Source organism: Mastomys coucha, unplaced genomic scaffold (genome assembly GCF_008632895.1).
Source record: "Mastomys coucha isolate ucsf_1 unplaced genomic scaffold, UCSF_Mcou_1 pScaffold18, whole genome shotgun sequence".
Lineage (NCBI taxonomy): Eukaryota > Metazoa > Chordata > Mammalia > Rodentia > Muridae > Mastomys > Mastomys coucha.
In genome coordinates this window covers 68,745,368-68,765,690 of record NW_022196900.1, presented here as the reverse complement: position 1 = coordinate 68,765,690, position 20,323 = coordinate 68,745,368, and the positions used below count along the sequence as shown (strand labels likewise).

At 49.3% G+C, this 20,323-nt stretch overlaps 1 protein-coding gene and 1 long non-coding RNA gene across 6 annotated transcripts in view; one reads left to right on the top strand and one right to left on the bottom strand.

Moving 5' to 3' along the window:
• The window catches only part of Ttc39a (tetratricopeptide repeat domain 39A), a 54,239-nt gene extending 34,560 nt beyond the window's left edge, over window positions 1–19,679 (bottom strand). For 2 of the 4 annotated variants that reach the window (XM_031378167.1, XM_031378170.1), the window contains exon 1: window positions 19,570–19,679. In XM_031378167.1, coding sequence (XP_031234027.1) covers window positions 19,570–19,622 — 53 coding nt within the window. In that variant the 5' untranslated portion in view covers window positions 19,623–19,679. Of the gene's footprint in view, window positions 1–6,031; window positions 6,138–19,569 lie in introns of those variants that run through there. The other 2 variants (XM_031378172.1, XM_031378169.1) reach the window with 1 other exon arrangement.
• On the top strand, window positions 6,226–9,193 carry LOC116096403. Of its 2 annotated transcripts, none has more exons than XR_004120985.1 (3): window positions 6,226–7,129; window positions 8,224–8,361; window positions 8,711–9,193. It is a non-coding gene; the product is annotated as an uncharacterized LOC116096403 (long non-coding RNA). The 2 variants fall into 2 exon arrangements; XR_004120986.1 differs by lacking the exon at window positions 6,226–7,129 and adding an exon at window positions 7,457–7,485.
• Window positions 19,680–20,323: the final 644 nt, after the last annotated feature.

Here is a 20,323-nt window from a genome sequence, read left to right as displayed (position 1 = left end):
TCTTTCAGCTCTGTGGTCATCTTACACACTATTTGGTTCCCTGCCTATTGTTTCAGATTCAGCTTCAACTTCTTCACACATCTTTTTTTGTTTGTTTGTTTTTTGTTTTGTTTTTTCGAGACAGGGTTTCTCTGTGTAGCCCTGGCTGTCCTGGAACTCACTCGGTAGACCAGGTTGGCCTCGAACTCAGAAATCCGCCTGCCTCTGCCTCCCAAGTGCTGGGATTAAAGGTGTGTGCCACCACTGCCTGACTTTCTTCACACATCTTAGACACAACTAATTATATGTTATTTTAGCATTTTAGATCCTCAGAGAAAACAATTCTGCTATTTATTATTTCTGGTGCCTGTCACTACTTTTGGCAGCTTGTTTCGCTGTGTGCTTTATACCTTCATTACTAAGTCACATTTGAGTATTCCCAAAGGGACCTTGGGATAAGGACCCATTCCCTCAGAAAGGACCATGTTGACTTTGGCCACCTGAGCACCACCGCCCTGAGGCTGTAAAATTCATTACATTACTTTATGGATTCTAGGTCCTCAAATGTAGTATGCATTTAAACACACACACACACATATACACTGAAGCTCTTGAAAGAAAACCAACTAGTATTTGTCATTTTTAGGGAATTTTTTCCCATCACTCCCCTAGTATTTACTGTTACTGGACCCTCCAGGGCCCCCACTTAAGGGCAGGGAAAAGAGGTTGTGTCCAGAATCTTCACACAGTTCAAACCCCAAACCCCTGTTTCCCATACCTTGAGTGGCTTTAGCTTTCTGAATCTGAAAGCTGCTAGGCTGCCATGGCTTTTTTGGTCATTCCCCAGCCCCCACAGCAAGGGAGGACCTCTCGATGTCAAAGTTCAGGAGGTCACTTTAGAGGGTGCCTGGGAAAACCCACTCAGTCTCTGTTGGAACACTAATCTCTAACTCACCTCTGTCTCAGTAGCTACAGGTATCTTTTGAAAGCACAGATCTGACCGTGTTACTTCAAACCCATCACAGTTTCTGGTGCCTCTGAGAGCAAAGACCCACTTCCTTTCCATGGTCATCCAAGGCCTGGCCCGTCTGTCTTCCTTTGTGTTTAGATCCTGCCTAGCAACCAGTGTCCAACCCATTCATCTTTGTGGTCTGAATTAACAAGGAGGCAGGACACAATGCCATGGGTTCTCAAAGACATTCTTAACTTGTACCCTCAAAATACTAGTGACATAGGGTTATTTATATCCACTGTGGAAGAGAAAACAAGGGCATAGAGGTGAGGTGACTTGACCAACACCACAGAGCCAAATGTTGGGCCCTAACCTGAATTTCTGCCTATGTAGGTGTCCGTCAGCTCAACCTCAAGGGGTCAAGAGCTAGAGTCAAGTGCAGAGGCAAAAGCCCACATCTCCTTTCTGCAGACACTCTACCCATCTCACCCTATCCTGAGTAGAGGTAACAAAGACTTACAGCCTGATGGACTTGTTCCCCCCTGGACCCCAGCACCTTTTTGACTTAATTGAAGTGAGTTATGTGTACAGCAACCTCCCCTTACACTAGAAATAATCCTGAACCCTATTTCCCTCTGTCTTTGCCTTCATCACACCTATCAAACTCCATTGGTTCGTGTTCAGTCTGGGCTCTGGAACAGTGTGGCCCCAGACTGGAACCTGCCCTTGAGGTGCTCAGTGTTCTGAAGCCTCCAGAGCACGCAGAGCAATGACAGCCACAACTAACAGGGCTGTGACTATAAAAACCATCAGGGCTAGCCGGGCAGTGGTGGCGCACACCTTTAATCCCAGCACTTGGGAGGCAGAGACAGGTGGATTTCTGAGTTCGAGGCCAACCTAGTCTACATACAGAGTGAGTTCCAGGACAGCCAGGGCTATACAGAGGACACCCTGTCTCAAAAAACAAACAAATAAACAAAAAATCATCAGGGCTGAAGAGGCCCCTCAAGGAAGGTATCTGAGCCACATGGAACTGAACTGAATGCAAGGTGGACAAAGAAGCCCCAAAGGAGACCAGAGTACAGAGAGAGCCAGGGCTGGTAGTGCCACAAGGTGGTTCTGAGGCACTGCAGTCTGGACTGGCTGAAGACAGGCTCCAGAAGGCCTTGGGGATGGAGGTATGAGGCAGGGGCTGTCCAGGGAGCCCAGGAATACTGGGGGACATTAGCTCTATGGGACTAATGGCATTGACAAGCACTCCCTCCACTTAGAGACAGAGGAAGCTTATCTAAATTAACCGTGGTATTATTTTGCTCAATCCTTCCACCAGCTGAGCGCTTATCTACATTTGACAGCTAAGGGAGTCAAGGCGCTGCAGTATGAGCCGACTCCTCTCTGGGGCTTTCTGCAGGAGCAAAGCACAGGGCTTTCCTCAGGCTTCCCCTGCCCTAGCTGGGAAGGAGGGCCTACGTCTCCACAGGCTGTCCCCTGGCCACCCAGGCCTTTCTGTTCCAAGGTACCTTGTTCTGCTCAACTTATATCTTTGTGACAGTGGTCTCTGCTCTCCTTAAGGACATTAAGGCATGGGTAAGGGATGAAGATGGACAGGCAGTGGGCTGGATGGAACATGGCTGGTGACCTACATCAGGGTCCTAGCCACAGTGGAAAAGAACTGTCCCATTCAGACACATCCCCACTCACACTCACATGGCACTATGAGGCCACTGTGAGAAGCAAGCTGGAGGGTAGGAGGGGTGCCCGGCTGCTGGAGCCACTCTCCTTCCCTTTTCTCTCCGTCTCCCTATGTCATGGGTTTGGGCTGGTACTTTGAAGTCTCATGAGCAGGGCTGGGGACAAGGTGACTGGGAGACCCCCAGACTCAATTAACCTCTGACCCTAACCTCAAGGCAGGAGATCAAAGTCACTAAGGGAGCAGACTGGCTGGAGCCAGCCCTGGATTTTAATCTCTGTTCTGCCCTTTGGGGATGTGGGCTATAGCCCAAAGAATGCAGTATGTATCTATAGGGAGTTGTGGCTTCTAAACTGACCTTTCTAGGTTACAAATATGTCCAAGAGGTTTTGCTCAAAGCGCCCCCTACTCCTGTGGCCCTTAGCCGCACATCACAGTACATGGCCTTTCAGAGTTTTGAAAGCAGACAGCCTTGGGCTGAGCTGCAGCTCAGTAGTTACTTGGTCACCTGCTAGAGGAATTTTGGTTTTGTCCTTTGAGACCGGACTGGGTCTCTTAGGCTGGCCTGGAACTCACCATGTAAGCATGGATGAGTTTGAATTTCTGATCCTCTTGCCTCCACTTCTCACAAGCTGGGATTACAGGTTGTGTTCCACCATGCCCAGATTTCCCTGGTGCTCAGGGATCAAACCTGGGGCTCTATGCATGCCAGCTGAGCTCCAACCCCAGCCTGGAGAAAGTTCCTTGCCTTTGATAGGACTCTATTTCCTCATCAGTACAATGGGCTTAACGGTACCTACAGCCTGGGTCTGTGAAGAAAGATTGAGATGGGAGTCGTCAAGAACTATCACTGGCTGTTCTTTCCCAATGCTTTCCATTATTCTTATCAAGCAGGATGAAAAGTGGGAAGGGAACAAGCCAGGCTTGGAGGCCCACTCTTACAGTCCCAGCACCCAGGAAGGCTGAGGTAGGAAGATCTGAGGCCAGATGAGGCCTACATAGTGAGATCCTGTCAAAAAGAAAGGGGGTAGGGGGAGGGGAGGAAGACAGGAGGGAGGGGAAGGCTTGAGTGCACACCATAACTCCCAGGGGGACCACAGAGGCACACTCCTGTGTACAAAAGACAGCCATACTCTGTTTGAATAGAAGGACACAGGAAACCACTCCAATGTGTAACAAGAAGGATGAGTAAATAAATGGAGTCTTTACACAGGGTGGTAAAGCAGGTGTCAGGGTGAGGAGGACCAGCATGTGGGCCCAAGGAGGCAAAACCTCAGAAATCCAACTTTTAGAAAAGTAAGCCATAGAACAGCATTTGCTGCAGGTTCTGTTAGGGAACACTTGAAAGTTAAAGCAAACTACCCCCCAGCTGGATTGTTTTCAGATTTTTCCCATACTCAGCAGGAGAATAAAAATGGAAAACAATAAACTCAAGACTCAGGCTGGCAATTATCTCTGGAGAGGGAAGGTGGGGGTGGGGGTGGGGGTTGTTCCAAAGGGTCTCACTAATGCAACTTCTCTCTTAAAAGGACGATAGAGTACGTGGAACCCAGAGTTAATATCTGGCCACACAGGGTGGCGAGAACACAGGGCTCCATTTTATTATTTACCACAGAGGCTGGAGAGATGGCTCTCAAGGAGGACCAGAGTCTGGTTCCCAGGACCCTCACTGATGGCTCACAACCGCCTATAATCCCAACTACAGGGGATTTGATGGCCTCTTCTGGACTCTCTCTATATACATAATTTAAAAATCAAAATGCCTTAGAATTATTTACCATATTCTTCTGAAGCCTTAAAAACATTTCACATTTTTTAACTGGGCATAGTGGCACATGCCTGTAGTCCCAGCTGGTGGGAGGTAGAGATGGGACCATCAGGAGTTCAAAGGTCATCCTTGGGTACACAGAGAGTGCAGCGGCAGCAGCCTGGACTACACGAGACCCTGTCTCAACCCATCCTGTTCCCACTGCCAAGAAATTATTGTTATATGGTAGATAAACTTCCTTAGAGTTATACCCAGACAAGATCTGAGTGCTTGCTGAGACTAAGGGTCTACAGGTGGAGATGGGATTTGCTTCTACTCTGGTCTTCCTCTGCTCAAATCCCACAAGGATGGAACTGATCGGAAGCAGGGGACTGGACAAATGAACCTGTGCAACCACAAAGACTGGCCTCTCACAGGCATACAGGAGCACAGATATTCTGTTTGTGCTAGAAATTTGTGCTTTCTGGCCTGGAGGCTTGGGGCAGAGTTAGAGGAGCCCAGGGTTCTTGCAGGGACTCAGGCACAGATGTGGTGTATAGGCAAGAGGGATGAGCCTGGCCTTCAGCCAGCAAGTCTGGATTTGTGGATGGGAGCCTTGTTCCACGTCTGCCTTTTCTCCTTACAACCACGCTTCTAGTACTGAAAGGCAATGTTCCCACAGGGCTATGCAGAAAGGTACCCAGCCAGGCTCCAGAGCTGAGCTTTCAACCCTCAGCAGGAAGAGCTCAGCTAACCCAGGCCTCTCTGTATTTTCCAAAGGAGGAACCAGACATCAGGGAGGTAAAAGCCTTGACCAAAATTACACAACAGAAAACAATGAGGGGAAAACTTAACAGGTGACTTCCTCCTGGCCACGGTGTTCCGCAGCATCAAGCTACCCTGCTCTCAGACCCACACTATACTCATAGGCCCTGGGGAGGCTTCCAGCTGGCTGATGGCTTCTCTCCTCCCTGTTCATCTGTCAGGCCTCCGGCCTTTGGCAAATATTGTCACTGATCTGAGTCTCCAGGTAGGGTAGGCACTCCTCCCAGCTCACCTGAGCAGGATCTCTGCCCAGCAACCTCCCAGCAGCCTGGGATCCCAGTAATGGCCCCAAGCACTGAAACCCAGGCACGGCAGAGCTGCCGATTGCCCAATCTAGGGGGTCTGACAATGACTTTGGAGGGGTGGGGGTGGGGCTGGCCAACACAGCTACGTTGATAGTGACAACACCCACCTTGATAAACTAGGTTCCTGCTACACCCAATACTCCCGGGGGCCAGAGCACACTTAAAACCCGTCAAATACCCAAAATATCCCTAAAGGGGATGCCACCAGACAGAGCTGTGTTCAAATCTCACTTTCCACTCTTACCTCCAGGATAATCAAAGTCACTTAAGAACTATGCCTCAGTTTCCTCATCTGTAAAAGCAGGGTGATCGTAATAAGGCCCACCCCACGGGTACACACTCCACGAGGAGGAAGAGAAAGTTGGGACCCAGAAGGCCTGTGACTGAGCCAGGGTTCCCAGGAGGCAGCGGGGCGCGGGCTGCAGGCTGCGCAGCGGCTGGAGCCGCAGTGCGGTCCCGGGGCTCCTCTTGGGAGGCCCCCCGCAGCATTCGTCCCGCATGGCCCGCGCCCGGAGGCGGCCTCCGCCACTCACCCGGCGGGCAGGTCGCCCGGGCCGCTGGCCGTAGTCATCGCTGCGCGCGCCGGACGCCAGGCGCAGCTCAGGTGCTGCGGCCGGATCCCAGCGACGCGGCGACCGGGGAGGGGCGCGCCGGGGGGCGGGGAAGGCGACGGGGCCGGGCCGGTCTCGGGCTGCCCACCCGCGCAGTGGGGCCATGGCCGCGCCCGCGCCCGTGCTGCGCACTGCCCGCCCCTGGCGCTGGCCAGGCGAGACCCTGGCGCTCAAGGTCAGCGCGGCCCCGGCCGGCCTCCGAGCATCTGCGCAGACACCTACCGGAGCTGCGACACCTCCACCCACTCGGGCTGGGAAATTCTCCACCTTCCTTAGGCCACAGCTCCCGGCCTGAGCTCTCGCGGTCCAGCCACATCGCCGAGCCATCTTAGCAGAGAAAGCCTAGCTTCTGCAAACAGGCGTGGACATTCATTCTAACCACTTGCCCAAATGGGGACCAGTGTTTTGCAAGAGACCAGAAAGCGGGAAAGCAGGCAGGTTAGCCTGCACCGCTAGCAGGCAGCTCACACTCGCCTTGCCTTCTCAAACAATCCCTAAAATTGCCATTTCCCAGATGTGAAAACTCGAGCTGTCGAGTCCATGTGACCTGTGTAGAGCCACTCCAATAAGTGGCAAGCAGGAACTGCAACTTAGCCCTCCTAACTCCAAAACTCATACTAATCCCTTCTCCTTTTGGCCCCCCTCTTCTCTCACTCTCAGAATGAATGGGCCATCTCCAGATGGCCTCTTTGCACTTAGACTGGAGGCAGGTTCCAGAGAAGCCCACATGATCTTCTAGCAGAGAACCCTGGCCCATTAAGAGTTAACCAGCCACTACCTCTGGGCCCCAGACGCTTGCTTTTGTGACTCATCATAACACGTGGCTGCCATTAGATTAGAGTTGTCCCTTTAGAAAGGCAAGGGACAGGAGGCGGGATTGGCCCTGAGCTCGGGATGTCAGAAGAGGAAGAAAGAGCGAGCAACCTGCAAATGCAGCCATGGTGGGAAGGGTTTGGACCAGATCCCAGAGGAGCCAGGCAAGCTGAATTTAGACATCAAGACAGACTGCCTGGAAAGACTGTGAGTTGTTTGTTGTTCTTTTTAAAATTATTTTTATGTGTATTAGAGTTTTGCCTGCAGCTTTGCCTGTGTAAAAGCGTCAGATCCCCTGGAGCTGGAGTTTCAGACATTGTAAGCTGCCGTGTAGGTGCTGGGAATTGAACCCGTGCCCACTGGAAGAGCAGCCAATGCTCTTAACTACTGAGCTATTTTCCAGGATGTGAGTTTTTGTGCTGCCCTGTGTGAGCAGAGGCCAGGCACTGCTCTGTGGAAACTATCCCAGTCTTGGTAGCCTCACATATGGTTTTGAAAAGACAATGGGAACCTGACCATAACAGTATGTACCAGCAACTATTATTTAAGGAATCCAGGCGAGGGTGAGTGTGTGTGTGTGTGTGTGTGTGTGCACACGCGTGGCGGGGGGGACTGTTGTTGGGGGGGGGAGCGAGGGTCTGTCTGGAGCAGATGGGAGCTGAGCCTTGAGAAGTGTGTTAATGAAGTTGGGAGCAGGTGTGCTCCAAGAGGGACCAAGATAGACAAAGGCACAGAAGTGGGTAAGGACACACTGATGAAGGCTGGAGTTTGTGGTTCTGAAGAGGCCGGTGGGGAGACTCGTCCTAGGTGATGAGGCTAAAGCCTGTCACGTGCCCCGCACAGTCATGTCCCCAGGCATTTGCACATGCTGTTCCTTTTGCCTAGAACACACACTCCTTCCTGGTCATGTAATTCATCCATGTAACCAGGGATGGAGTCAGAAGCTCATCATTGAAAGGTCTCTCTTCAAAAGAAAAGACAGTCATTCACAACACTACACACTTGTTATTTAACACCTGGGAGGTAGAGGTGGAAGGCTCATCCTTAGCTACGTAAGGGCTTCCAGGCTAGCTAGGTTATATGAGACAGAAATGGACAGACAGACAGCATGAAAGAGAGTACGGGGGATAGGTAGACACAACAGATTGCTAATGTAAAAAATTCAGGGTCTTGCTGGAGCCACAGGTGGATAAGTGGTCCTGAAGCGCTAAGCTCCACTAGTTCTGATTCTATTTACCCTGGCTAAAAAAAATTCAATTTTTATTAAGAACTTGCATCAATTCAGATGTCACCTCTCCTAGGACGTCCCTGGCTGGGTCCTGAAGTCTCATCTCTTAGCTCCAATGAGCAGCCCTAACTCCTGTGGGTGACACTGTGTATGAGAAGGGGAAGGAGCAGGAAGAGAGGCCTGTACGTGACTCTCTTGGACATCTCTCAAGGTATGGTAAAGTTAGACCATTGCTGCGTCTCTGCCTGTGGATGCCTGATAGTGAACACTGGGTTCAGGGAGGTCCAAGCTCCCTCTGAGGGAATCAGTTTAGCAATGGCTGACCAATGCCAAAGGCCTCTTACAGCCACACGTGCTGGTCAGTGCACAAGGGTAAGCTTGCCCACCTTTCATTTTTAACTACTCGGTGAAGTTCAGTTTCTGCAGAGGGAAATGGGAATAACCCTTCCTACTTCCCTGTGAGCAGCAAGAATTTGTGCACATAGACGTGGAGAGGGCCTGGCATGCAGTAGTAGTGCTGGTGTCCGGGGATGGATTCTGCTCTTCTCCCCATTTTACAGATGAAAGCAGTTGAGCAGAGGTCAGCAGCAGAGTCAGAACTCTTTCCCCATCACCACAGTGGTCAAGCTGGAGCCAGACATCCAGTGAGTCAGCAGGGAGTCCCCAAGGCTGTTCCTGGTCCTCAAGAGTTCTGGCCCGACTTCAGCTCGTCACTGCTTCCCCCTCCCAGTCCAGGTGACACAGTTTCAATCACGTGCTCAGCGCCATGTTGAGCCAACAACTGAGCCTGGGGACTAACTTCACAAGTCTCAGTCCCTTCCTCACCTGTCGGGACACCTGTTTCCTGACTTGTCATGCCTGAGTGGTGTCAGGCCTGCTTTCTTTCCTCATTTCCTCTACAACCCACAAGAACACATGGTCAGAACCACTAGGCTTCTCCAGGATCACTATCCACTGTTCACACTATACTTCTGGATCACTATACACTGTTCACAGTATACTTCAGGATCACTATACACTGTTTGCACTATACTTCCAGATCACTATACATGGCCTGTTGTACCACATGATCTCACTAGGAGAACCTCTGTGCACTGCTCTCATCTGTGCTTTCTCAGCTGGAGAAGTCCCCGAAGATACTTTGAGCAAAACCTCCTCAGAATGCCCTAGAAAGTCTGTAGTGGCACCTACCTCCCATCCTACAGATGAGAAAACTGAGGTTTGGATCATAGTCTAGTCATAGCTGAAACCTAAGGCTTGATTCCTTATCCTACAGAACATATCTTTTTAAATTTTTAAATAATATAGTGTGTGTATATATGTGTGTGTTCACACACTTGTGTGGATGTCAGAGAACAACTTTCAGGAGTTGGTTCTCTCCTTCCACCATAGAGAACAACTTCTTGACCTGTAAGCTGCCACTCCCATGTGGAGTTATATAACTGAATATGAGGGTTGCAACATTTTTGGCAACAATAAAAGGTTTCTGAATGCATAACAACCAAAAAAATTAATTCAAGATCAAATCTGTCTTGGATCTAAGGTGTTTCTGGCAGTGCATGGCCATGTAGACCATGTGACTTCACTGCAGCTCTGACTCTGGACACACACACCTTGCTGTTATGCCGTGCGATGCAGTCTTCCTGCAGTGCACAAAAGCTTTTTACTATTATAGAACTATGAGTTAATCATGCAAATCAAGGGTGTGTGCACAGGAGACTAGAGGAGGACACCTGGTATCTTCCTCCATCACTTCCCGCCTTACTGCTTTGAGGCAGGGTTCTCGCTGAACCTGGCAGCTTTACTTTAGGGGGTGGCTGGCTCATCCCCAGCCTTCAACAGGAGTTACAGGCATGTGCCGCCATGCCTGGCTTCTTACATGAGTGCTAGAGATTCAGATTCAGCACACTACATGAGCCATGCAATGTACATAGCTCCCCACAAAAAAGCCTTTCAGTATTTTCCTACTATCACCCCCTGCACATCCCCCCCCTCCGGTTTTAAGTCAATACATCTTTGGGTTAGATTTTGTTAGAATGTATGACTTCAAAAACTGCTGCTTGATGCTGGTGTATGAGAACTCGTGCCTGTAACCTCAGGGTTTAGAAGGCTAAACAGGAGGAATGGGCAAGTTTGAGGCAGTTCTGACCTACACAGTGAGTTCTAGGCCAGACTAGGCCACAGAGTAAGACCTTATCTACTTTAAAAAAAACAGCCAGTTGGTGATGGTGCACACCTTTTTAATCCCAGCTTTTGGGAGGTAGAGGCAGGTGGATCTCTGTGAGTTTGAGACCAGCCTGGTCTACAGAATGAGTTCCAGGAGTTTCAGGAGATCCAGGGCTACAAAGTTAAATGAGAGGCTGGAGAGATGGCTCAGTGGTTAAGAGGACTGGCTGCTCTCCCAGAGGTCTTGGAGTCATAGGACAGCTCACAATTCTCTAAGTCTAGTCTTAGAGGGTCTGATAACCTCATCTGGCCTCCATGGGTACCAGGCACACATGCAGTGTACAATATCTACATTCATATAAAACATTCATACACATGAAATAAATAAGTAGAAAGATAGAAAACAAAATAAACAAGCACACTGATCTTACTGGTGTGCAAATTTACTTTCATTCTTAATAAATGGTAAAATTATGTATTAAAGAACTGTTGTAAAATAAAATTCCTTATGATTTATTATGAGTCAATGTTTGATTTGTATACCTATTTTATAGACCTATATAACTGGGGTCACTGCATGAACAGGCTGCCCCAAGTGGAACCCCAGTATGGAGAATGGGAGAAGAAAGAGAAGGGGGTAGTTGAAATTCAGGTCATAGGAATGGATTGTACAAGTATGTGACAAGCAATGCCCTCACCAGAGCATGCTTAAGCTAGAGTCAGCTATGCCTCCATCCCAGTAAACCGTTCTCCCAACCAAACACTCAGGGACGGTGGGACAGGGCTTAGCATTACTTGGTCAGCTCCTTGGCCCTATCCCTCTCAGCTGACTCCCCCAGAACCCTGTCCAGGCATGAAATACCCCCCCCCCCATTCCCCTATTCTTTCAGGCTCTGCCATTCCAGATCTGGCCCCTGGCTCCTAACATGTTTTCCTAACATAACTGAATTGGTAACTATAAAATAAGCTCTATTTCTCTTTAAACACTTTAAATCTCTTTGCAAAGAAGAGGCAAGTAGAAGCTGTGTACCCTGTGAGGTCAGAGGACAACTTACAGAAGTTGGTTTTCTCCATTCACCATATGAGTCCTGTAGGAGATTGACCTCAGGTTACAGGCTTGGGCTTCTTAATGATTTAGAAGTGAACAGGCCCATCAACATAGGCCCTCAAAGAGGGAGTGGCAGTTATAGCTGTTTTGTTTTGTGAAATTCTCTAAGTAGTCCTGGCTAGCCTTGGACTCTATACACAGACAAGGCTCACCATGAACTTGCAGTGATTCTCTTGCCTCTGCTTCCCAAGTGCTAAGATTACCGGCATGCGTCACAACTCTTCAACATTCTCCAACAGTGACTTCCTGGGGAGATGCCTGTTCCTTGGATAGGGCTCCAATGTACACTGTCCTCACAAACTGCGAAACCTTGGGGGGATATTACTGCCCATTCTAGCCTTCATTTCCCTCATCCTCTAACAGAGGACAGAGCAGGGTGCACTACAGTCCTCTGATGTTTTAAGTTCGAGAATTGGGACCCCTCTGCTCCAGTCTGGTCTTCAGGTGCTGCAAAGGGTAGGTCAGAGAAAGGAGCGATGGGGCAGACGAGAGGGCCCTAGGACAGTTCTGACTGGCCCCCAGGGCTCCAAGCTCTGGAGAGGAGATCCCTGCTGGGGACTGAAGCCTCTGCTATAGAGCCAGGGCGATCTGGGTCGGTGCCTGAGCCTGCCATGTCCCAGCTAGCTTGCAACTGCATAGGGAGTGGTCGAGAGAGCAGGCTGTACCCCAGCTCTGACACCCCAGGATGATGGTGAGTTGTTTTGGGGGTGCAATGACGCAACAGAGGGAAGCTCTCAGAACAGAACCTTGCCATCATTCCTTATCTTCAGTCTCCTCGCCAATAAAGTGAGTAGGAGGTTTTTTTGAGAACACTAGGTAGGAAAGCGAGCCCAAACAGGCCTTGCCACCACGGGAAGCTGTTCAGAGAGGAAGGTGCATCCAGGGACCACGGCCAGCACCTCAGGGCCTCCGTGCTTAATGTTACATAGAGAACAGGTGGCACATGGCATGCACTCACGTGGTGGTCTGCTTGTGTGGCAAAGGTGGCATCTGGAGATGGGGGTGGTTCAGAAGGGGTGGGGAATTTGGAATTCAGGCTGGGAGGCTACAGTGGTAAATGAGGAAGGAAGACATGATCTGCACAGCTGGCAGTGTCCTTCCACGGGTCTGGTTTGTACTCAGGAACAGCTTTTTAACTCTTTTTAAAAAATGGGTCTCTCAGGGTGGACAGCTGGCAAAGTGCTTGCCATGCACACATAGGGCTGAGTTTGATCTCCAGAACCAAGTCGTTGTCATCGTCGTCATTATCGTCATCATCGTTGTCGTCATCATCATCATCATCATCGTCGTTGTCATCGTCATCATCATTATTTTATGTGCATCATTTTATGTGCCTGAGTTTTGCCTGGCTGTATGTCTCTGAACCATTTGCATACCTGTGCTCACAGAAGCCAGAAGAGGGTGTTGGATCCCCTGGAACTGGAGTTAGAGGTGGTTATAAGCTGCCATATGGGTGCTAGGAATCTAACTTGGTTCTCTGGAAGACCAGGCAGCTCTCGTAACAGCAGAGCCATCTCCCTAGCTCCCCAGAATCCACTTAAAAAAAAAAAAAAAGCCAGCCATCAAACTAACCTGAGTTCAACTGATCACTATGACGCACAGTAGAAGGGAAGAACCAAGTTCAGAAGTTTGTCCTCTGACTGCCACAGGAGTGCCGTCACACACATACTAAATGTTATCATCATCACCATCGTCATCATCATCACCATCACCATCACCATCACCATCACCATCATCATCATCATCATTATAAAAGCCAGGGCTGATGGTATGTACTGGGGAGGCAGAGACCAGAAGATTCTTGCTGATTCTTGCTGGCCAGCCAGGCCAGTCTACTTAGGGAGCCCCAGTGAGAGATCCTGCCTCAAAAGACAAGATGGGTTCCTCCCAAGGAACAGCATCTAAGGTTGATTTCTGGCCTCCTCACACAAGTGCATGCATACCTGAATACACCTGTGCATACCTGCACACACAGGTGCATGCACACCTGCACACATGTGCACACACCTGTGCATACACATATACACATATGCACGTAACTATGCACAGGCACAGTCCACACTGTTTCCTGACTGTGGATGTCATGTGACCAGCAGTTTGAAGCTTCTGTGGCCTAGATTTCTCTACCATGATTGTTGCTTTGATTTCTCGGCTATGGTGGACTATACGCTTAACTCGTGAGCCAGGGTAAACCTCCCCCTTTGAGTTGCTTTTGTCAGAGAATGCTATCACAGCAACAGAGAAAAGAAAACTGTGTTTTTACAAAAGATGTCCAAGACAGAGCCTCCCACCTGCCACCAGGGAGGGCAGAGTGCAGGCAGGGATCATTCTGAGCTGGAGTGAGGCTTTCAGACATGGAATCTGCCTGTCTGAGCTTCCCAACTTCCACAATTGTGAGAAATACATTCTGTCCTACAAAATCCAGAAATGGAAACCAGACACAGGTGATAAAGCAAGGGCCTGAGGGCCACTTGTGGAGAGGTAGTCCTGCAAATGCAGTCACGCCCTGTGACCTTGCTCAGCGATTTACACAAGGACACTCCCAATCCTCCCAGTTCTCCGCGGGACTCCTAACCGCACTCTCATTTTAAAAGTAGTCTTTTAGTTTTGAGATTATAATTTTTATCAATTCCCTCTTCCTCTCCTTTCTCCAAACCCTTCTTTTCTCTTTTTCAATTTCATGGTCTCTTTTTCCTTTTTTTAAAAAAGGGATTTATTTATTATTATATGTAGTACACTGTTGCTGTCTTCAGATACACCAGAAGAGGGCATCAGATCCCATTACGGATGGCTGTGAGCCACCATGTGGCTGCTGGGATTTGAACTCAGGACCTTTGGAAGAGTAGTCGGTGCTCTTAACCGCTGAGCCATCTCTCCAGCCCCTCTTTTTCCATACATACATATTCATATAAATTCCTAAATACATAAGTAAACCTGCTTAGTCCATATAACATTACTCATATGTATGTTTTCAGGGATGACCATCTGGTCCATGTGGTATTGGATAACCATTTGGTGTGCTCTGCCCTGGGGAAGACTATTTCTCTAGTTCTTAGTTACCTGTGGTTTTCTATGTAGGGTTGAGGTCTCAGGGGCTTTTTGTCATCCACATTAGCATGTCTACTGCTGCAGCAGTCAACTGCCCAGGACTAGTCATGATCCCGAAGGACCTACAACCACTGCTTTACTAACCAGCATCCCAGGACTAGTCATGATCCCGAAGGACCTACAACCACTGCTTTACTAACCGGAATCCTAGGACTAGTCATGATCCTGAAGGACCTACAACCACTGCTTTACTAATCGGCATCCCTAGCTGTAGTCTGCATTCATCCTTATCAAGGAAAGTTCTCTTTGCAAAGATGGAGACCACGTTAGAAAGCCTAAAAGGATCATAATGCACATTTGTGGAGTCCAGCCCCAGTGGACAATGCCCTCATATATAAGGCTCAGGGAACATTGCAGAAGAGGGGACAAGCAGATTGTAAGAGCCAGAGGATCTTTGCTATGAGACTGTGCCTCCCAGGAATACCTGAAACTACACCCATAGAGCCTCACCAACACAATTGTCTAAACATGAGCTGAATAAAGACATCACACCCATTTGAGAGGTGAGGAAACAGAGGGGCTTTGCCATTGAGTGTTGTGTCATACACCTGTGATCCCAGCACTCAGGGGGCCCAGGCAGGATTGCTGAGTTCAAGGACATCTTGGGCTAGCTACATAATAAGACCCTGACTTGAAAGCAAAAATGAACTCAAGGTAACCAACCAATCAACCAACCAACCAACCCACCCACCGCCCCAACAACCAACTAACACCCACCCACCCAACCACCAATCAATCAACCCACCTATTCACCCATCTACTCACCCACTCACCCATCAACCAACCAAACCACCCACCCACCCACTCACCTACCTACCAACTAACTAACCAGTCAATCAACCAAACAACCCATCCATCCACCCATCCACCTACCAACCAACCAACCCACCACCTACCCATCCAAACGCCTCTTTTCCAAAGGCATCCTTCCTATCTCAAAGTCATTCCAGAACCCTGTGTAGCCTCTGGGTGCTTTCATTTATTTATTTATTTATTTATTTATTTAATTTACTTCTGTTTGCTGGTGCCATATGGAAGTTTGGCAGTCAGGGTGCTGCAAGGAGCATCAAGAGACAGTGGAGCTGGCCATGGTAGGTGAGCTGACGGCCTTTCCAGGGAAGCAAGGCAACTCAAATGACAGATCTGAGGGTCTTTGGTGAAATGGAACAGTGGCAGATCTCAAGCTGCGACCTCAATAACCCGTTTCTCCAAGATGTTAAAAAGCGCCCTAGCTGCCCCATGTTTGTGTCTCCTTGCACTCACAAGGCAGGACAAAGCTTACTTGGAAGACTTTTCATGACCTATTACCACGGACGAAGGTGCTCACGAAGTATCTCTCCTTTCAGACTCTTATTCCTAGCAATGTGGGAGGTCAGAATCCTGGAATTTAAATAGCCAACATTATACAAACTTGGAGCTTTAAATCACCAGAGCCTCAACCTGAAGAATCCAAAATCCTGAGTGAGATCCGAGCAGTGGCCTCAAGACTCCTGCAGCACCGGCCAAAGATTAGCTTAGACCCTTGCAGCCTAAGGCTTCTGGGACGCCTCTGGCTCAGCCTCACACCAAGAGCAGGGATTCTCTCTCTAGCACAAACCATGCCTAGGGCTGTGGTTTGACTGAGCCAAGGAATCAATCTGAGGCCAGGTAGGTGGTGATGCTTGTATTAAGGTATGACAGGCTCTAAGGCAGTCCCTTTCATTTCCCCAACAGTTGTTAAATTATCTAGTTCCCCTGAAGGAAATGCCTCCCCTGACCCCTGAACATTTCCAAATCTCTTCTATTCAAAGACAAGATCTAGGATGGGAGATTTCCTCACATTTCCACCAAAAAGGACATGCCCTCGAATTTACTCAACATCAGTCACGGCCCAGTGCTGTCTATGAGCCACAGCTGATGTCTGAAGGCATGGATGTGAGGCATCTTCTTGACCAGAGCCTCGCCCATCATCTTGGTGATTCTCTGGCTTGTTTTTACCAAGTCTTTGTTCCTTCTGCATACCTTCTCTCTCCCAGTCCTCCTTTTCTCCTAATCTCTACCCCAGCATCCCTCTCCTAGGTCATGGATCCATCCTTCCTGCTTACCCTGCCTCTGGTCTTTCCACATAATGACACTAGAAATGCTCATGCACAGAATACTTGGGAGGTTTCCTGTTGCCCACAGGACCAAGAACAACTGAGAGAGCTGCCTGGATTGCAGCTAGGCTTCATTATGTCAGTCAGGGTGTCCTGTCCTCCTCACAAATTACTCCTGTATCATCGTCAGAACCAAAATATATTGAGCCCCAATTTTTACTGGGCCCTAGGGACCCCCACTGTTACAACACTTTCTCTGTCCAATCACATTAGGGCAGTGGCAGGCCTGTGATTGGACAGGAATAGAGAGGTGGAGCTGCAGTTTGAGGAGAAAGGTCAGAGAGCAGCAGGAGGAGAATCTGGATCATGGAGGCAGAGGGTGATGACCTCTGATGATGACAGTCAGACCCCGCATGGTTATACAACCAAGCCAAGGTTTTTACAAGGTTAAATTAATTGGGTCAAAATTTGTCTTTATCATTTGGCATTGCAATTATTGTATTGGCATCTTATAAATTGTGATTTTATTATTATATAAACCTGATTGGATATTAAAGCCTTAAGAGTCATGCATTACCTGCCGGGTACTAGGCACTAGGTAGATGAATGATTGTGGGGTGTGTAAAGCATTGCGTGTGAGTGAGATGTTGCTGCTAGCTGGGAGAAAATAGCAAGAGCCTGCTGGGGCATAGTGCTGTGGATGGACGGTACGGTACCGACACTAGAACGTGTTCTGGCGAGAAAGGGAGTTTGTGGGGTGGATTCATTTTTTAATAATTTCTGCAACACCTCACCCTCCTAATGAAGGAGTAGATGGCCATGACCTATTGTTGAGATGGTCTAGAGACTCATTTCTTCTTAGGGTAGCATGGCCACCTTTGGACAAAGTGAAGATCTGCCTAGAGCCTTTGGGTGCTAACCAACCATTCTGCTTATTCTGGCTAGCCTTTCTCTGAGATCCTTAGATCTTTATTCCTGGCCCCTTTTTGTTCCCTCAGACAGGAACTATTCTCACTCTGGACAGTTCTGAGCATGCTCCATTTTTACTGTGAATCCCGTCATCTTTCTGTAAAGTTTACCCAGCACCTGTTTCTGATGCCCCTTTGTCTATGCTTCTGTTCTGTGCTAGAATATAGTCTCCAAGAGCAGAGGCCTCTGTGTCTGTATTCAAACTGTAGCCACAAAGCCTCATACAATGTTTAACACAAGGCAAGTGATCCACAGAGTGTCCTGAAAGATTGATTGAGAACCACAAAAGAGAATCAATTGTGCTAGTGCCCCGGACCTGAAAACTCTGGGCTGGCTCGAGGGCTCAGCGGGTAAACTCAGCTCAGCTGATGACCCGAGTTCTATTCCTGGGACCACATGGTAGGAGGAGAGAACTGGCTCCCAAAGTTGTTCTCTGACCTCCATCCACATGTGTACTGTGGAACGTGCATGCCCACCTCCCCAATAAATAAATGATACTGGGGGGGGGGAGGGAGAACGAGAATGTGCTAGGTGTTGGTGGTTCACATCTTTAATCCCTACATTCAGGATGTAAAGGCAGGTGGATCTCTGACTTTGGAGCCAGCCTGGTCTTCAGGCATTCCAGGACAGCCAAAGCTACTTAGAGAGAAGCCATCCAAGGTGAGGGGGAGAAACTGTGACTCAGATGGGATTTTTAAAGAGGAGACCTCAACTGAGTTTTATAAAGTGTTGAGGAGTGAAGAGACTGTCTTCCAGGCAGATCTGAGCAACTGCAGCCCAGCTGTAAGAATACTACAAGGCAGAGGCCAGTAACTCAGTTTCCAGATGATAAGCAGCCATAGGCTGTTCTGGGTTTGTTGGCTTGTTTGGAGACCCGGTCTTACGGGTTTTGTTTGTTTGTTTGTTTGTTGTTTTTTGTTTTTGACAGGGTTTCTCTGTGTAGCCCTGGCTGTCCTGGAACTCACTCTGTAGACTAGGCTGGCCTCAAACTCAGAAATCTGCCAGCGCTGCCTCTCAAGTGCTGGAATTAAAGGTGTGCGCCACCACTGCCTGGCTACAATCTTTGTTTTATGTGTCACAGACCAGTTTCAATCTTAAACTCACTAGGTACTGAACCTTGAACTCCTGGTCTCCCTACATGCTAGGCAATCTATATGCCCAGCCCTCACAGAAGAGTGCTAACGTAGAAAACTGACTTGTGCCTGGTTTATGCAGTAGTGAGAACACTGGGTGAGCTAGGGGCTACTGCAAAGATCTAGCAGAGACATCCTGGAGATAAAATCAGCAGGATGTGGACTAGGGAAGGGATGAGGAGGGAGGGGTCAGAGATGACTCCCAGGTTTCAGGCTTGGGCAACTGGGTGGATGACTGTACCATTCACTGAGATGGGGACACAGGATGAGGAACAGGTTTGGGGGTGAAGATGTATTATCAAGAGTGTGGCTTGTCAAGTTAGGGGTGCTCAGGACACCATTGCCCTCTCCCAGGAACAGCAGTGTGAACAACTATGTCAGTAGGAAGGACTTGCGAAGCAGTCAGGACTTCTTCAGATAGCAAACGCACCTAAAGCCACCAACTCATCCAGTTATGGGAGAAGTTGAAGAAGTGACACCCAGAAGAGAGTAATGATACATCCCTGAAGAGTTGTGCGTGGGGGAACTTTGGTGCACATCTCCACTGCCCCCCCCCAACCCCCACCACCACTGCTCTGGGAGGGGGACCAGGATCCCCTTCTCTGTGCTGCAAGCCCCAAGGGCTACACCAGTGATGCTAGCAACTTGGCTTAGGTGGAGTGGGGCTGCACCCCTTTGTCTGAAGAATTCCAGCTGGCTCAGGGAGAGTGCAGGTGACCAGGGAACACATGGGGATGCAGGAGGCTCTGAGTTGCCCTAGGGTGGCAGTTAGCCACAAGCAGAGCAGTTTCCACCCGTTGCTCCCTCGATTTCCCTCTTGTTGGTACTCACAGGATTTCCCACCCCGCCCCCTCCTGTACCTGCAGTCTCTTTTCCTGGACGCTGCCCTCTTCCAGGTGGTCAGGAAGGCCATGGGCGCAGGCTGGCTGGGAGAAGGGTGCTGGTGGCCCCTCCTGGTGACAGCTGCAGCAGGCAGTAGAGACTCACAGGGACTCTCCAGAGGCTGCACCTGGACAGGCATGCAGGGCGGGCCCAGCTCCTCCCAGCCTTGGCGGGCACCTCCCTTGCAGCCTTCTTGTCCCTGTAGAAGGCCAGGGACAAGATCTGATTGAACTGACCGAGACCCACCTTTGGACACAGGTTTGTCCTGAATCACACAGACCAAGCACCACGTCAGGAACTTCTGATCACAGAGTTTTGGTGGGGGATGGAACAGGATGCCACAGTCTTTCTCGGAATAAAGTGGGTCATGCGTGTATTTTCGGCACTTTATATTACCACAAACAAGGAGAATGGGCTCTGGCACCCCACCAGAGCAGTCCAGTAGGCACCCGTGGGCGCTTATACAAGCTCAGACAAAGATAAAAGACAGGGGAGCAGCTCGAGTGACCTTGGATCCAGGGCCTCCCGAAAGCTTTCTTGAAGAGTGTGGCGGCTGAGCTTCCATGTCCTTTTGGGCTGGGTTTGCATCCCATCTGCTTGTGTAATACAAGCCTCCTGTCTCATACATTGTGGCTGACTCTTACAAGTCAAATGTGTTTCCAATATGCCAACTTCTGAGTCACATGCTTTACATAAAATCTTATCTTCAACTGACTAAATACCACATAGCTC